The sequence below is a fragment of the Aspergillus sclerotioniger genome (genome assembly GCF_003184525.1).
Source record: "Aspergillus sclerotioniger CBS 115572 chromosome Unknown BO94scaffold_9, whole genome shotgun sequence".
NCBI classification, from domain to species: domain Eukaryota; kingdom Fungi; phylum Ascomycota; class Eurotiomycetes; order Eurotiales; family Aspergillaceae; genus Aspergillus; species Aspergillus sclerotioniger.
Window position 1 is genome coordinate 109,051 of NW_020290999.1, and position 16,800 is coordinate 125,850.

General features: G+C 55.6%; 7 protein-coding genes across 7 annotated transcripts; 3 read left to right on the forward strand and 4 right to left on the reverse strand.

The window, feature by feature from the left end:
• Positions 1 to 105: 105 nt before the first annotated feature.
• BO94DRAFT_533449 (bifunctional alcohol dehydrogenase/S-(hydroxymethyl)glutathione dehydrogenase) lies at positions 106 to 1,751 on the reverse strand. The gene is made up of 6 exons (XM_025611335.1): positions 1,660 to 1,751; positions 1,584 to 1,598; positions 1,421 to 1,535; positions 1,236 to 1,371; positions 554 to 1,191; positions 106 to 507 (listed from the first exon to the last, which is right to left on the reverse strand). The coding sequence occupies exons 1-6, from the start codon at positions 1,678 to 1,680 to the stop codon at positions 293 to 295; spliced, it is 1,140 nt and encodes a 379-aa protein (XP_025469047.1). The 5' UTR covers positions 1,681 to 1,751; the 3' UTR covers positions 106 to 292.
• A 707-nt stretch (positions 1,752 to 2,458) lies between these two features.
• On the reverse strand, positions 2,459 to 3,133 carry tim9 (protein transporter TIM9). Its single transcript, XM_025611336.1, has 3 exons — positions 3,094 to 3,133; positions 2,957 to 3,026; positions 2,459 to 2,831 (listed from the first exon to the last, which is right to left on the reverse strand). Exons 1-3 carry the CDS (start codon positions 3,099 to 3,101, stop codon positions 2,643 to 2,645), a joined length of 267 nt encoding a protein of 88 aa, XP_025469048.1. The 5' UTR covers positions 3,102 to 3,133; the 3' UTR covers positions 2,459 to 2,642.
• Positions 2,968 to 3,756, forward strand: BO94DRAFT_533452 (uncharacterized protein). The gene is made up of 2 exons (XM_025611337.1): positions 2,968 to 3,026; positions 3,094 to 3,756. The coding sequence occupies exon 2, from the start codon at positions 3,421 to 3,423 to the stop codon at positions 3,709 to 3,711; it is 291 nt and encodes a 96-aa protein (XP_025469049.1). The 5' UTR covers positions 2,968 to 3,026; positions 3,094 to 3,420; the 3' UTR covers positions 3,712 to 3,756.
• A 2,286-nt stretch (positions 3,757 to 6,042) lies between these two features.
• Positions 6,043 to 9,126, forward strand: BO94DRAFT_555176 (putative Rho GTPase activator (Sac7); the record flags this gene model as incomplete). The annotated part of the gene is made up of 3 exons (XM_025613773.1): positions 6,043 to 6,202; positions 6,382 to 6,534; positions 6,587 to 9,126. The coding sequence occupies 3 exons, from the start codon at positions 6,043 to 6,045 to the stop codon at positions 9,124 to 9,126; spliced, it is 2,853 nt and encodes a 950-aa protein (XP_025469050.1).
• Positions 9,127 to 9,497: 371 nt separating this feature from the next.
• BO94DRAFT_533455 (PIG-F family protein) lies at positions 9,498 to 10,842 on the forward strand (the record flags this gene model as incomplete). Its single annotated transcript, XM_025611338.1, has 3 exons — positions 9,498 to 10,034; positions 10,108 to 10,352; positions 10,495 to 10,842. Coding segments are annotated over 3 exons (933 nt in total), but the record flags the coding sequence as incomplete, so codon positions are not given.
• Positions 10,843 to 10,861: 19 nt separating this feature from the next.
• Positions 10,862 to 12,881, reverse strand: BO94DRAFT_387805 (uncharacterized protein). Its single transcript, XM_025607305.1, has 2 exons — positions 12,877 to 12,881; positions 10,862 to 12,821 (listed from the first exon to the last, which is right to left on the reverse strand). The coding sequence occupies exon 2, from the start codon at positions 12,619 to 12,621 to the stop codon at positions 10,960 to 10,962; it is 1,662 nt and encodes a 553-aa protein (XP_025469052.1). The 5' UTR covers positions 12,622 to 12,821; positions 12,877 to 12,881; the 3' UTR covers positions 10,862 to 10,959.
• A 1,478-nt stretch (positions 12,882 to 14,359) lies between these two features.
• Positions 14,360 to 16,758, reverse strand: BO94DRAFT_583945 (putative DNA helicase; the record flags this gene model as incomplete). The annotated part of the gene is made up of 5 exons (XM_025615596.1): positions 14,360 to 14,444; positions 14,503 to 14,563; positions 14,611 to 16,052; positions 16,112 to 16,144; positions 16,475 to 16,758. 5 exons carry the CDS (start codon positions 16,756 to 16,758, stop codon positions 14,360 to 14,362), a joined length of 1,905 nt encoding a protein of 634 aa, XP_025469053.1.
• Between the last annotated feature and the right edge of the window lie 42 nt (positions 16,759 to 16,800).

A 16,800-nucleotide genomic window follows, 5' to 3' on the forward strand; every position in this document is an offset into this window, starting at 1 on the left:
GTTGAGATGGTTGAACTGGTTGGCAGTAACCACAAGGTCCACAGTTTGAGGACCTTGAGAATCTGAGCCCCTCTATATGTACTGAGACATTTCTCAACTAGATCAACCACATTTTGCATCGCACGTATGTCAACAAGAATAGTCATAACTACAAGGTCTGTGCTCCACAAAACATAGAGTTGAGAGCCGTCAACATCCACCTACCATTAGGTTTACAAGGTGTTAATCCTTCGAATTATTCAAACACGCTGGCAACAAGCTGCAAACGTAACAAGAAATTTTTATTCATAACCTACGACATGTCAACAACGCACCGAACACAGTCGCCGGCCTTCATCTGCTCAAACGCCTTGTTGATCGCTGTCAGGTTCTCCCGGTGCGTAATAAACTCGTCCACCTTCAGCTGGCCGTTCAGGTAGTCGTCAACCAATCCCGGCAGCTGAGTACGTCCCTTGATACCACCGAAAGCACAGCCCTTCCACACACGTCCAGTAACAAGCTGGAATGCTGCACCCAATTAGCACAATCCCCATACGTTGGACAGACAACTTACGCCGGGTGGAAATCTCCTGGCCAGCAGCAGCAACACCAATGACAATACTCTCACCCCAACCCTTGTGGCACGCCTCCAGGGCAGCCCGCATCACACCCACGTTACCGGTGCAGTCAAAGGTGTAGTCGCAACCACCGTCCGTCATCTCAATCAGCTGCTCCTGGATGGTCTTGCCGCCGAGCTTGGTGGGGTTGACAAAGTCAGTGGCGCCAAACTTGCGCCCCCACGCCTCCTTGTCGTCATTGACATCAACAACGATGATGCGGCCGGCCTTGTTCTTGACCGCACCCTGGATGACCGAGAGACCGACACAGCCGGCTCCGAAGACGGCAATGTTCGAGCCCTCCTCCACCTTGGCGGTCACAACGGCCGCACCGTAACCGGTGGTGATACCGCAGCCCAGCAGGCAGGACCGGTCTGTGGGGATCTTGGGGGTCACGGCTACAACAGAGATGTCGGCAACGACGGTGTACTGGGAGAAGGTGGAAGTGCCCATGAAGTGCAGGAGATCCTTGCCACGGGCCTTGAAGCGGGAGGTGCCGTCGGGCATCACACCCTTACCCTGGGTGGCACGGATCTTACCGCAGAGGTTGGTCTTGCCGGACTTGCAGAACTTGCACTCACGGCATTCAGGGGTGCTGCAGAGATTAGCAGTGCCCACGATAACTTTGAGAATACCTACTAGAGAGCAACGACATAGTCGCCAGGCTTCACCGAGGTGACGCCCTCGCCGACGGACTCGACGATACCGGCACCTTCGTGTCCGAGGACAACGGGGAAAGCACCCTCGGGGTCTTTGCCGGAGAGGGTGTAGGCATCTGGCTCGGTCAGCCTTGTACACAATTCAAGCAGTCTCACAAAACCGACCTGTGTGACAGACACCAGTGTGGAGGATCTGAATGCGAACTTCGTGGGCCCTTGGGGGAGCGACCTCGATGTCCTCGATGGAGAGGGGCTCTCCGGCGCCCCAGGCGACGGCAGCCTACAACTCAGTTGGTATCATCGAAGCTATCGATTGAAGGGTTCTTACTTTGCAGGTGATGGTCTGATGGGTTAGCAAACAACGCGTCAATGGTGCTATAGCTGGGAAGAGCTGGGAAACTCACCTGTCCGACAGTGCTGGCCATGGTGATCGGTCAGGGATGACAGGCGGGATGATGAAGGAGAAGAAAGGAAGAAGAAGGGAAAAGAAGATTGAAGCTGAAATGGGCCGGTAATAAATCGGGAGCAGGTGGCAGGTCGGCAAAGCAGTGGAGCTTGGTGGGTGAGGGGAGCACGAGGGGGAGGGGACCAGAGAGGGGCGTGAGGGGCATTTGAGCCCGTCATTACTCAGCCGTTTTCCGCCCATTTTCTCCTCCCCTCTTTTGCTGGGCATTCGATAGAGAGTTCCAGGCTCGGGTTCCCACGCCGAACCGTCTGTACAGTCATAGATATCCCCTCATGCCTCCACAGCAGAAACAATATTGAATGCGTCATGGGGGGCAACCAGTGCGGCCTACCATTTCCGAACCGTAGTTGGCTATATCCGTTGGAGCAGCTATCCTGTAATGGGGCAAAGGCCCCATTCCTACAGGATGGAGTCAGTATCGAGTAGTAGGTACTACGTATCTACTGACAGTCGACAGTGCAAAATGTCACCTGTACTGGATGTCTCAATTGGGACAGACGATGCGATGACTCAGACATGTCCCGGATAGGCAAAGTTTTCCGGTATCGCACATGATCCGTGCACGCCAAGTCTATCCCGATCGGGAAATCACCAGTATCAACACGCTTATCCAGTAGATATCACCCCTAGATTCGCTCTCGTAAACAGTCTACTCCATTGAGAACCTGATATCGGAGATTCAATTTATAACTGTAGATGGAATCGTATGCTCTGCTTACATTCTATGAATAGATGTCCAGTCACGTCGTAACGCCAATTGTTATTCCATATGTTACACTCACGACCACCGACTGTGCCCGGAATTGACCCATGCTCGAGCGGAACATCGCCGGCCATTAGGAGATGTCATCATTGCAAAATCTAATATTTTATACAGAACCGCCGAAATAAATGCAAAGCAGCTGAACCCCAGGAAACAGTTTACCGCCCCATACCGCCTCCCATCATGGCAGCGTTCTGTTCCTGGAACCGCTCGTTCAGGCGACCCGTTGCCTTCATGTACTTGTCGACACAGCGAAGAACACAGCCCTCCTCACGGTTGATCAGGGACTTGGTGGTGAAGTCGTTGATGCAATCGTCGAAGCACCTTTGCACGAGCTTGGAGTACATCTGGAGAGGATCAGAATTTGGTGCAGCCAGGGATGGATCGAGCGGATGTGGAAGGGTGCTAGGTTCAAGTCGAATGTAGGAGCAAAGGTTCTGTCCAGACGAAGGTTGTTAGGGTCTCAACGTACGCTCATGAATTCCTTCATCTGCTTCCGCTCCATGCGGTTGGCGAGTTCGCGCTGTTCCGAGGCGTTGAGTCTAAACTAGTCAGTTGATATCCTGAGGTTTGCATCGAAGCAGCATCATGAGGTAATGGATAACTCACCCTTCCATTGTGATGGGATTTGATGTCGGAGCTAAAAGTGAACAAGTAGCGTGGACGACAAGAAGATTGGTCGTGATGACCGCAGCTCCGGAGCTGCTCAACAACCGCAGGCTCTGATGGGTCACGTGAACACGCTCAGCCATCAATCAGGTGACTGGCGTTGCTGACTCATCCTGCCGGAACCGAGGGATCCCAAAACGGCAAACAGCAGGACAATCCACTCGTCAGCAAACAGCAGCTGCGTTCACGCTTGCGCTGTTCCATTCTTGAGCCAAGTTAAAAAAAGCACAACCGCCAGCTGGCCCCAGACGTCGATTGGCGGGAACCATGGTTTGCCCGTCCACAACCGGGGGACCAGGAAGCAGAGAAGCAACCCAGAAGGACAAAGATCTTCTTCCAGCCGATTACCCAGGGCAGCCTGAGGGAGCTGAGAATAGAGACCTGCTCGTCAAAAGTCAACAAGCCCAGCTAAGCTGGGTCGACGGCAGCTTGACGATCGGTCCCCACATTCCAACCTCTCGACTGAAGGATTGTGTTCGGAGTGATATCATTACTTTCTCGGGACACAAGCTCGGTAGGTGCAAGGTTCACGGGGTGCTGGTGCCGGTCGTCAACTGACTCCTAGCGGACCCAGTATCAGAACTATATATGCTGTTCCAATAGGTGATGGCGCGTAATAGCCACCGGATCAGCAGATGTAGACCATTAAGTATCTAGAGACATTGTGTGGTACCAGCCACCGTAGAAGAGGTGCCTGTTGTTTGTCGGATGACGGCAGTGTACATATAGCAGTTCCGACGATAGCAGTTGGTACTATAGTACAAACGTACATCTCTTCACAAACAATACTACCAACACATCATTCTACATGTACTGATGCAGAAACTAAATCTGTCTTAGATACAGAGTACAATCAATCTGTATGTTCTGTAGCATCCAACCCACGCCCGAATTTCCGACGCTAAGTGGTCGACTGCTCCTATCGATCATGCTGACAACATCCCCTGTTTAGATTCACTTCTGAAGAACACAGAAGACCAACAACCAACCTCGAAGCCAGCCAATTGCTGTGGGTATCCTGTTCGATGTAAATGATACCCATTGGAGCCGGCCTGAGATCGGCAGCTGACGGGCTAGTTCGGGGCAAGCGAATCTCGCACCACGACCGAACTAACGACTAGACGCGGGGTCAGCATTCTCTCGGGCCGTTTGGGATGACAGCCACATCAGTCGATGGTTGGAGAACCGCGGTAGGACCCTGATGGTGCGGCACCGTCGTTCAAGGGGAAGCGCCCTCGAGGTTGCATCAGGGGCAATATTTTTAGCTAGAACCACGAGCCGGCCGGCAGCCGCTTGGCGGAGTTCTCATTTTCCGGGCTCGATCGGCCATGAGGAGGGGAGAAGATCGGATAGACCAGTCGGTTGTTGGTTTAGTCAGGGTGAGGGGGACTGCATTCGAGAGTCGAGAACCCTCCTTCACCCGGATAGAGACGGCCCTATCGAGCTGCTGGAGACTGGGTATAGCCTCATGTCTCACTGTTGTCTGGACGCAATTGGCTAGAACCGGGCCATCTAACAAGCGTAGCGGAATGATTGAAGAATGGCCTGGTTAGGCCTGGTTAGTGCCCCGTGCTAGTCCCCCGTAGGGTCGACTAGATCCAGGGCCAGAACCGACGGACCTGGAAAGGATCGTGAGAGGGGAGGAAAAAAAAAACGGAAAGAGAAAACAAAGGAAAAACAAAAACGACCAAAAAAAAAAAAAAAAAGAAAAAGGGCCCTTTTTCTGTCCAGTCAACCCTGGATCACTGGGGTCTGGTCCCAAGAGCCACTGGGTCGACTAACAGTTCCCAGGAGCATCCATCTCGATGCTTGGCGGATGAGTCCAATTTCCCCTCGAGCGGTTGAATATTATTATTATTATTATTTCTTATATTATTAGTGATTCTGGTGTGGTGGTGATTATTTTATTATCCGGCCTGCTGGCGATGAAGCAAGCCCGTTCATGACTGGGTGAGTGCGTGAGTGAGTGACTGACTGGTCATTCCTCTCTCTTGGGGTCCCGCCCTCCAATCCATCCATCCCACCAGGTGTTGGTCCATCATTTCCTTTTCCTCCTTCGCTTTGAACCTCGCTCCTCTTTCTACCTACCCTACCGACTTAGTTCATCCTTCTCATCCTCCTCCTCCTCCTTCTTCTCCTCCACATTCACCATCACCACCACCAACTGCATCTGCATCGGCATCGGCATCATCTACATCATTCTCACGAACAATCACACTCCGGGGTACCGATCTGACTACAACAGCTCCCCGTTTCCTTGGTTCAGATGATGGTCATTTGTTTCACCCCCAGACCGGCCAAGAAGCACTGCTGCTGCTCACCTCCCCATCCACCCTGTCGGAGCATCCCAAATCAGCCTCTCAGCCTGAGGTTCGTTTGTGATTGCTAGACGGCTCCTCATCCTGGACGGACAGCCCGGCTTCCGTTGATTTGCTCGTGTGGTCCAGCCTGGCTCCCTTTCCTTTAAACCCCCCTCTTACATCTACCTGCTTGCACTACTGTTTCTCCTTTCATTCTCCCCCCAATCCTATCCCTCTCTCCCTTCCTGTCTCCCCTGTCGTCTCCGTTGATTCCCTCCCTTCACTACCTCCGTGCCTCCGGGCTTGGTTCATCCCCCTTCCCTGCACCGTTGGAGAATTCCCCAGCGCCCGTTTCATCGGTTCCCTGCTACTGTACGTGTTTCGGACGGCGCGGCACTTAAACCCGCTGCCTGACTAGTCCTCGTGCTATTTTGGGATCACGCCTCCCAGCCCCGGAATTTCTCGCGCCAACCCAAGGGCGGTGACGGAGGCCTCGGTTTAGCACGGTCTGGTCCGGTCGCTGTATTTCTATACCTCGCAGTCACATCGCATCTCGCCTCTTCCCCATTTCATCCGCGCACTTCCCACCATGGTTACCGGCAAGTCGCACCCGGGTGTCGATTCCATGCACCGGCTTCCCCCCACCGCCGCCCACCCCGAAGCTATCGCGACCTCGCCGCCTTCCAAACGAGATTTGGCATCCTGGTGGAGGCAGTTCAAGAGAAATACAAGGAAGGAGGAACCGAAAGGTATGTGTGGAGGTATACCGGGTTTGGTTGAGTCTGGTGCGCTACGGGGTTCGGTCGCGATACGATCGTGGGGATGTGTCTGCCTCGATCGCATTAAGACTGTCCCTCTACAGTGCAGCAGCTGCTTGAACCTTCTCCCAGTGGTCAACGTCTATGCGCAGTGTACTGATGAGCTGCAGAAAAACCCCAAGGCATCTTCGGCGTCCCTCTCAACGTCAGCATTAAATACGCCAACGTCGCCATCTCTCTCACGAACGATAACGGCGAGAGCTTTATCTACGGATACGTTCCCATTGTGGTTGCGAAATGTGGAGTGTTCTTAAAGGAGAAAGGTATGGCGACCGTGATGTTCTCGCTACAAGATTGCTAAACCATTCGACCCAGCGACCGACGTTGAAGGTATTTTCCGCCTAAGCGGATCCGCAAAGCGCATTAAGGACCTCCAGGAGATCTTCGATTCACCCGAGCGCTATGGAAAAGGCTTGGATTGGACCGGTTACACCGTGCACGATGCTGCCAACGTTCTTCGGCGCTACCTGAACCAGCTTCCCGAACCGATCGTCCCGTTGGATTTCTACGAACGATTCCGCGAACCGCTGCGCACGTACCAGAGACAGGTCCAGGAACAGATCCAGAACAATGCTCCTCCCGCGGAAACAGAGGCCTTCGACCATGCGAAAGCGGTCTCGGCTTACCAGCAGTTGATCCGCGAGCTTCCCCCGCTGAACAAACAACTGCTGCTCTACATTCTTGATCTGTTGGCTGTCTTCGCCTCCAAATCGGATCAGAACCGCATGACTTCGGCCAACCTGTCTGCTATCTTCCAGCCGGGATTGCTGTCGCATCCGCAGCATGACATGTCGCCAGACGAATACAAGCTGAGCCAGGATGTGTTGATCTTCCTGATCGAAAACCAGGACCATTTCTTGTTTGGCATGAACGGCACGGCTGCCGATGAGCAGACCGTCAAGGAAGTCGAAGGTGGTCTTGCCCGCCGACCCACCACCCATTCCAACATTCGACGCTCGGTGTCGAGTGCCAGTGGCGGTGCGGAGAGCTTCAGAAAGTATGGGAGCATTCGCCGGAATGTGTCTGTCTCGTCGAAGAATTCGCGCACTTCCAATAATGCGAGCCCTGCGACGCCGACATCGTTGGGTGGTATGGGAGTTCATCGCAGCAACACCCTGCCCTCCAAGATGTCCCCCGCGATCCCTCCATCACGATACGGACGGGCAGTGGAAAACACGGGGATGAACTCGTCGACACGCACTTCTGCGCAACACTCCCGATCGTCTAGCCGCGCGCCACCGGAGGATAAATTTCAGCCCGAGATCCCTCCGTCTAATGGTCAGCCAAGCCATGCCCAGAACAACATTACCCCGACAAATGCTTTCCCCAGTAATGGTCATCTCTCCATAACAGAGGTGGTCGAGCCGGGAACCGGAATCATCTATGTTCACTCATCCACTCACGGGCCAGTACCAAAGACAGCCATCGAGAATGGAGTTCCTGATGCTGGAAAGCCTGTTTCCGAAAAGCCCGTTGCAGATAAGCTCATGGTTGAACAGCCCGTTGCTGATAAACCCGTTGTGCAACAGCCCGTCGCCCAAAAACCCGTTACCCAGACGCCCATTGCTGAGCGGCTGATGGCCGAAAGACCAATTCCGGAACGACCCATTGCGGAGGAATCCAGTACCGAAAAGCCTGTCGTTGACAAGCCTCTCGGCGACAGGCCCGTTCTCCGAGAAGGGTTGCCACCAATAGCAGCCTCACCTCCGCCGGCGGTCGTGACGCCGACGAGAGAACGCAAGTTGTCCAGTCTATTCTCCAAATCGCCGCCACCTAGTGGCGAGCACAAAGACGCGCGACAGCCGAACCGTCTGAAGAAGAAGCGGATCCCTGGAAGCGCCAGCGAAAGCGCGCAAAGTTCGTCTCAGTCGCTGCAGGCTGCGACATCCGACACCGGATTGGCTGCGATCCTGCATGCGTCCCGAGGCGCTGACGTCAATAATGACGCCGGAGGGGCCACCCCCCGAGCCCTCAACACCACCAGTTCCGAGGAGTTGAGCCCCCCGCGGGAGGGCCGGCCAGAAAAGCAGGTATTGCCAAGCGAGGGTGGACACCAGGCGGGCGACACCTCCCTGCGGCCATATGGCTCGCGGACTCCGTCCATGAACTCTCGCTCCTCGTTTACGGACTACTCTGATGCCGACCCTACGGATGACACGTCGCGTGCCGACCGCAAGGAGCATCGCCGCAGCTGGCGGTTTCCCCGGTCGTCCAAACGCAGCAGCGAGCACATCGGACTGGGACTCGCATCGCCCCCGCTCATAGCCACCACGCCGGGAGCCGACCGCAGCACCAGCTCGATCGGTAGCTGGCACCACTCCAGCCGGAGCTCTCCCTCGGACCTGCAGCAATTTGCGAACGACCCGTCTTATCAGCCCCTCAGTCTGGATGCGGAGGTCAACAACGGGGCTTCTAAGGAAGCGTCGCTCGCGTCGGAGCCGGAGAAGCGGAGCCTGTTTGGCAAGTTCAAGGCCAAGGTTGCGCAGGTGCGGGACGGGGTCAAGGAGTCCACCGAGCGGGACCGCACCCGGAGTCCTGTGAATTCGGAGGCCGACCGCTCGGGGTCCAGCCATACGCTGTCGCCTTCTGGCAAGGATAGTATTAGAAACCGGCCCGCCCCGATTGACGTGGTCAGCTATCCGAAAGAGGGGCAGGTGAGCTCCCCAGTCTCCCCTCTTCCTGGGGCCGGACTACCTCCGGCGATCCCTGAGGAACCACGCACGCCGGAGAGCCCGGTTGCGGTACCTGGTCTGGAGCCGAAGAAGGAGCCCGTGGCAGCTGTTCCAGCAGGATCGCCTTCGCCAGTAGAGAGCGAAGGCGTTGACTGTGGACCGGGGCCTGCTGTACCTTCATAGAAACTTTTACATTGTCTCCTTTGTGAGTGGATTTTGGGTTACGGTCTGATGAACATCCGGAGAGGATGGGACGGCATGTTTCAATCGGTGGCTTGAGGCCAGCCATGAGATGAGTCGGTTCTTGATGCTCGTTACGGGTCACGAATGATGTATGTATTGCTTGCTGGGAAGGCGTGCCATGTGTTTCAAATAGCCGGTGTAGATTTACGAAGAGTTGTATGGATACGCTGCATACTTTGATGACCTACCTACTTTGTATAGTTACTAGTCTAAGCTTAAAGTATGACTGAGGCACCCAGGCCAGAGTGCAAACCGCGCAAACAAAATCTTCCTCTTCCGTCACCTCCGGCCTCTCTCTCCTCTCCCACAGCTCCTTAACCATCCATCCATCCATCCATCCATCCATTCATTCTCTTCTCCAACTCAATTCCTCCTTCCTCTGGCGCCATCGCCAACACCACCCACCACAATGGCCTCCCCTCCTCCCTCTCCCCTCCCCACCCCCTCACCACCTCCGCCCGGACCTCCCCAAATCCGCACCCCCGGTCCCCATCCTCCCCACCCAACTCGCGCGCATCTACTCCTTCCTCCACCCAGCCGCTCTCCTCTCCGTCTTCGCAGTCCGCTTCCCCGCCCTCGTCGCCGACCCGGTCTCCGAAATGGCCCAGCAGATTCCCCTCCTGGCTCTCGCGCAGGTCACCTACGCGATGATTTGTCTCCCGCCCGCCGGATCGGATGTCTCGGCCGCCGCTTCATCGACACCTACTTCTCCTTCGATAGCCTCTGGCTCCGCTGGAACACAATCGGGGAATGTGATTCTTCGACCTGGGAAGGTTGGTCGGCGTCGCGTTAGGGATGCCTCTGCTGCTGCTGGGAGTGGAAGTGGTGCGTGGGGAGCGAAAGTTGCGGTACGTATACATACATACCCTACCCTCAGAATACAAAACAATTCAAGTCTAACAAGGATGGAAACGGAAATAGGCCTCCCTCCTCTCCCTAACCCTCACTACCCTCCTCGCAACACCCGTCCTCTCCATCCTCCTCATCCTCTTCGGTGCCCCCTTCACTACGCACCACGTCCAAACGCTTCTTTGTGCTGCCCATATGGCAATTCTCTCCTCTACGGCATTGATCTACGTTCATGGTGTTGATGGTCCGGTTTGGAAGGAGGTCTGGGGATGTAAGAGACCCGGTGATGCGGTTTGGGGGGCGCTTTGGGTACGGCCGTGGGGGCGTGGTTGGGGGCTGTGCCGATTCCTTTGGATTGGTAGGTTCTTTCTCTCTTTTCTTTTTGTTTTTGTCTGTGTTGGTTTTAGGGGTGGGTTGGTGGAGATGGTTTAGGATTACTAGGTGCTAATCGTGTTGCAGGGATCGGCCGTGGCAGGCGTATCCGATTACTCTTCTGACTGGGGCATATTTGGGGTCCGTTGTTGGGGCCATGCTGGGACGGTCGGTGTTGTTTGGGAAACGGTTGCGGTTTGATGAGGGTGAAGAGTTGGGAGGGAAGAAGGTTGAGTAATTCAATTCATATTCATTTCATCAATTCATCAGTTGTTGGTTTTCTTCAGGGGTATGTGACAAATGGTTATAATTCTGTATGTAGCATATTGATAATCAATGTCTATCATTCTATATAGTGCAGCCGGTGCAAAAAGGGAATGGATGTATATACAGTCGCCGTGCGAGCCACTCATGCAACGCAATTTCATGCCGGATATCATCAGAACCACGCAGTACGCAGAGCATTTCAAGAAAATAATGAATGGGTATGAGCGCAAGTGTCGGTCATTAAAGAGGGGAGAACAATGGCAAAAGTTGTCAACAACAGCTGGATCATATCATTCCGCCTACTTCCACCCGTCGGGCCGATGGCCATCGCGGGTGGTAGACATCCCCCTTCGGAGGCAGTTCCGGCCGCTCCTCCGAGTCACTGTCAGGGGAATTCTTCTCCGTCGGGGCGGAATTGGTCGGCGACGGACCCAGGGCTTGACGCATGCGGATGATGTCTTGAGGGTCGATCGCCCGCACCGGATACATGGGCCCCATGGACTCCCGCGCCATTCGGGTCAGCTGCTCCACGTCCCCGCGGAGACTGGACACCTGTTCCTCGAGGTTCCGTCGCGCGGACTGCTCCCGGCGCAGCAGCATCACCAGCGCGCTGTACTGCTCCACGGAAATAGTATTGTTGCATTCGTGCAGCGACGTCGAGGACGGCGCTTGCAGCGTCCGTGAGCGGTGGAGGTGGTTCGGGCGAAGCGTGCTCGTGCTCAACGGGCGATCGGCGCCCGGCGACTTGGCATTCGGGGCCTCATCGCTTCCCGACGGCGACCGCGCCGACGACTGCTTGCGCTTGTGTCGGCTCGTCGTCGGTGACGATTTCTTCTGCCCCGATGCCTCGGCCGGCGTCTCGCTGCGTCCGGACTGCATCCGCGCGATTGCACACTCCAGGTCGATCAATTTCACCTCCAAGGTAGTCAAGCGCTGCTCCAGAGTCACATTCTCATCATGTTGCAGGGTATTAACTAGCGTCCCCACCATTGGGGAAATGTTTTCTTCGTGGTTGTCCTCTTCATCGTCCTCCTCTTCGTCCGCCTCTTCCAAGAATGATGGTTCCGTCGTCGGCTTCGGTGCACTGGCGACGGTGGTCCTTGTCGGGGGTCGTTCGGATGCATCTATCTCGGAGGGCGCTCCGAAAGTTGTCGATCCGGCGTATGATTCGAGACTCCGTCGCCTCCACTGGATGGGAGACATCAGGTGATCTTTGGCCATGCCGCGCAGAGCAGTTGCGCTGCGCGAGCGTCGTTTGATCTGTCGCACCTCTCGCCGTCGGGTCTCATCTGGATCACTGTTGGCGTGGGGACTGTTGTCTCGCTTGCTAGTAGGCCGGTCCGAGTTGATCACAGCCTCGAGCGCACCGCGCGATTCGTCGTCCGAAAAGATCAAGCTGGGCAGGGTGGCTCGTCGGCGGCGCGGGTGCGGTTCCAGTTTCCGCAGGGCCTCTTCCCACGATGTTACGGGCCCGGTCTCGTGTTGCAGTGGGCTGATTGATTTCCCGTTCAACGAGCCAGACAGAGGAAGAGGCTTGTCGAAAGATCGATCTGATCGGGGACTCTGGTTGCCGAAGCGGCCATGGGCGGGATCTTCCTCCCCGTCCTCTTGGCCTCGACTTTTGCGAGTGAATATCTTCCGCATGACAGTCTTGAGGGTGCTGCCCGTGCGACGATGGGTGCTGGGTCCTCGAGCAATGGTGGTGGTTCCTGGCGAGTACTGCAGCGCTGCTACAGCTCGATTGTTGCCGCGGAGGCTAGTCGCAATGAGGGAGGATTCGGAACCACGGGGAGGTCGACGCGTACTGACGACCAGTTGTTTGGAACTCATGGGCGGTAAGGCAGTATCAAAGCATGCGTCTGCAGAGGAAGAATCAGAGGCTGGAGTGTCAGCCAGACGACTCTCTGCGGAGCCACTGCGGGCTGTACTTAAGCTGGTGCCAGACATATCGGGAATCGGCTAGAGATGAAACATGCAGGCTGCAATCACGGCGGGGTCCAATCGCATCCACGCGCGACGGGGGTACAAATATAGACAAATGAGCCGACAGGTAAGGACTGATACGAAACGCAAAGACAAGGAACGATTGGGTATATGCAACAGCGCCGGTCCACCAGCTGAACGAGGAGGGTATCTAAGTTGCAAGGCTGCGAGCCCGCATCAGCAGGAGTCCACTCAGTGGGTGTTGGAGGGGAAGCTGACCTTGGCAGTAAGCTCAAATCATGATCTATAGGCTGGAGGAGATGGTGGCGGAAGAAAAGAGAAAGCCAAAGGAGTCAGCACGAGGGAGGGAGGGGAGGAAGAGAGAGGAGGGAGCAAGTGGGGAGAGAGAAGGTGGTGGTGTGATGTATGATCAATCAATATTCAGTAGGGGAGGGAGGGAGGGAGCGCAGTGACTCGGAACTACTGGCGCATGAGGGCGTCACCGAAAAAGAAGAAGCGGAGTAGAAGAGCAGCAGAGACGACAATTGGGCAATGGAAACAGACATTCGCTAGTCCGACACGCAGTGAAGGAGGAGGGCAGAGCGCGGTCACGATCGGCAGCGATAATGGAGACTGGAGCAGAGAATACGGGAATCCCGCGAGCTTATCAAACAGGGGGATACCAGGGAAGCAGGGAGGAAATGGGGAAATACGGCCAAAAGAAAGGAAAGAAGGAAGGAAGCCAAAAGGGAAAGAAAAGAATGGACACTTCCAAGCAGGGAGCAATCAAAAGCGAGGACAATAATAATGATTGATGAGGTGGAATAATAATTCCAGGCTGCAGAGAAGATGAAAAGAAGGCCGGGGGAAAAGACCAGCCGGCCGGCCTGAAGTGGAGCCCCCCGAGGCCTGGCGTTTCAGGCCAAGGCGCGTCAGGGGTATTTTTAGTGTCGCTGTTCAGTACTTACTTGGTACTTACTCGGTACTGTACCCAGTCCTCAGTACCATCCAGGTACTACTCTGCTCTGGTCTGGTAAACTTCAATGGTCTTGGATCGACAACACCTTTCAACCGTGTCACTGGAATCACACTATCACCTTCCACCAAATTTCGTCCTCCTCCCAATTCAGCCTATCCAGCCTCAAGCCTCATCCACCACCCGCGCCAACTCATCGCGATCCATGCGCTCCTTCGGCCCCATTGCCAACCCCTCCTCCACTGCTCGGATATTCCCCCCTCCTCTCCCCTCGCCACTGTCCTTCATTGGACCACGACTGCAATCCTCCGCCCTGAAACACGCCAAGTGGCCTTCCTCCGCTCCCGTCCTGAACCGATTAAGTTATCCCATCAGACGCTCGGAACCGGTTCGCTCGCAGCCATGACGGTCGCTCCTCATCCTCGGTCGGGCACAAACACTGTGTGAGGGCGTCATCCCGCTCGTGGGATCTAGATCCAGCACTAATCGCACGATCTTCCCCCTGGCCGTTTCGGGTGGAGGGGCGTAAATCCATCGCGCCACATGGGAGCTAGTTACGGGTGGTTGATAGTTGGGGGCGCTCATGACATATTTTCGGATTCTTTGTCCTCGACTTCTGCTGTCTTCCTCGGTGGTGGTCCGTGTAGCGCGCCGTTTGACTCGCTGCAAAGCTCGCTGCAAGGAACAAGCATGCAGACGTCGTACGGGTCTGCCAATGGCCGTCCCGTCTGATTGCAGGGCATCAAGCGTGACACTGGCATTGACAAGGGATCCTTACAGACTGCCTCACAACAGCTCGCCCGCATCTGGATATCGCAAATCGGCGTGCTCCTCCAAAAATGCCATCCAGCGCTTCAGGAACCCACTGCCCCTGTGGAGAAAGGGTCACGTCAACCACATGCGCACTACGAAATGAGAGGGGCACTCACTTGCTAATCGTCTCCGAGTCACCGCAGATGCACAGATGCCGTTTCGGCCGCGTCATAGCCACTAATGCTGTCAGTCCATGCAGGCATCGGACTCCGCAGGGGTCCTACCGTTCAACCGACGCCGTTCCCCCAAGAATCCAACTTCGTTCTCGCTGTTGCTGCGTACCAGGCTGACCACCACGGCCTCCTTCTCACGACCTTGGAATCCGTCTACGCTGCCCAGCTCCAGGCCTGGATACTTTTCCCGCAGCATCTGCGACAAGACGGCCAGCTGACCATTATACGGAGTGATAACCGCAATGTCTTCGGGGTGTACACCCGCATCTACCAAGGCATCGACATGCCGGCTGACGACAAGGGCCTCCATCTCGTTGCTCTTGCTCTCCCCGAGACCGGCTTTCTTACCCACGTCCACATCCTCTGTCTTCTCGGGAAAATCACCCCCTTGAGTATCCCAGAATACCACTGGTTCCTTGGTGTCATCGGTCTCCTCGACGTCGTACGGGAGGTCTTTCAGGAGTCGCGCTTTGACAGCCTCTGCAGCCATCAATTTCGAGTCATATAACTCGTCCGACGGAAACTGCATAATCTGCTCGTGCATCCGATACTGCGTCGTGAGCATCCGTTTAATTCCGGGTCCATGCATTGACAGCAGTCGATCGAACAGGGTTGTCTCGAGCGAGACATTCTGCAGCAACTCTGCTCCGTTCTCTTTCTCTTTTTTCTCCTTCTCCTTGGTTTTCGAGTTTTGTGAATTCTCTTTGGTAGACTTGACGGTAGGAGGCAGCTGCAGGTGATCACCAGCCAGGACTACCTTTGATGCCAACAACAACGGGATCCAGCACTGGGCCTCCAGGGCCTGACTCGCCTCATCAATGATCACTACATCAAACTTCTGGCCTTTTAGCTGGTGTCCACCCGCGCCATGCAGCGTCGCAAGTACCACGCTGCTCTCACGAACCAAGTTATCCACACACTTTGATTCCCGCTCGCGGAACTCGCGCCGCAGCTCCCTCAGATCATCGTAGATAGCTCGCCGCTCCCTCGCAAACCTCGTCTTCCGGATACTGGCCTGCTTCTCGTCAATCTCCTTCCGGACATCCCGGACGATGGCAGCGGCCTCCGACGTGTGGGTGAGTACTTCCAGGGAATGATCCAGGACAGATGGGAGCAACCGCGCGGGATGTCCGATGCGTACCACCGGCACCTTCTTCGGCGCCAGTCTCTCCACAATGTTATCAACGGAGATATTCGACGGGCCGCAGACCAACACGTGCAGCTTCCTCTGCACCATCTGCAAGATCAACTCAATCAGCGTATGCGTCTTTCCTGTTCCAGGTGGGCCATGAATGAGCGCGATATCCCGCGACGCCAGCGCAAAACGAATAGCCTCTTCTTGAGAGTCATTCAACGTGGGATCAGTAAACTCCACAGGGCCAACTGCATCGTAGTCGGGCATCATAGGCGTAGTATGGCCAAACGCGACACGCATGAAATGAGTATGCTCCGTTTCAGACATCTTCGCCATTCTCTCCATCGTCTGATTCATCCTGCTAACCATCAGCCTTCCCTCCCCCATGCAAACAAGTCCCCTACCGCAGTGACCTACCGACGAAACGTCACATCATTGGCAAGTTTAATCCTGCAACCATCATCAGCCTCCCCAATCCCTCCCCAGATAGCAGATACGATAGAAAATCAAACCATACATCCAAACCTTCCTCCCCCACAACTCCTCCACCGCCTCATCCTCCCCTCCCTTCTTCCCCCCTCCTCCTGCTCCTTTGCCCCCAAAAGCAACCCAAACCGCACTCTCCCCCACCCTCGTCACCACCCCCTCCACCCCATTTCCATTTCCATTCCCAGTATCCTCTCCTCCCTTTCCCCCTTCCCCTTCCCCTTCTCCTCCCCTTTCTTCCCCACCTCACAAACCCTAACCACATCCCCAACCCGCAACCCATGCGCCCCCAACCTCAACTTCCCATCCCCCGCACCATCAGAGGACGTACTCTGCACCGCTGGATCCGGCGCAAACTCCCCCACCGTCCGTCCCCCAAGTCCAGTCCGACACTGGTTGAGGATTATTCCCGTCAAGGCATGGCCCGAGGCCTGGAGGGTTTTGCGGGTCGACGGCGAGGCGGTGAGGGTGGCGCTGGCGGAGAAGAGCGCAGAGGAGGTGATTTCGGCGGCTTGTTCGGTGGTGAGGAGGGATTGTTGGGTTTGGGCGAAGGGGGAGATGGAGATGGGTGAAGGCATGGTAAATTAGAGGATTTGGCGGTAGGTAGGTATGGAAGTAAG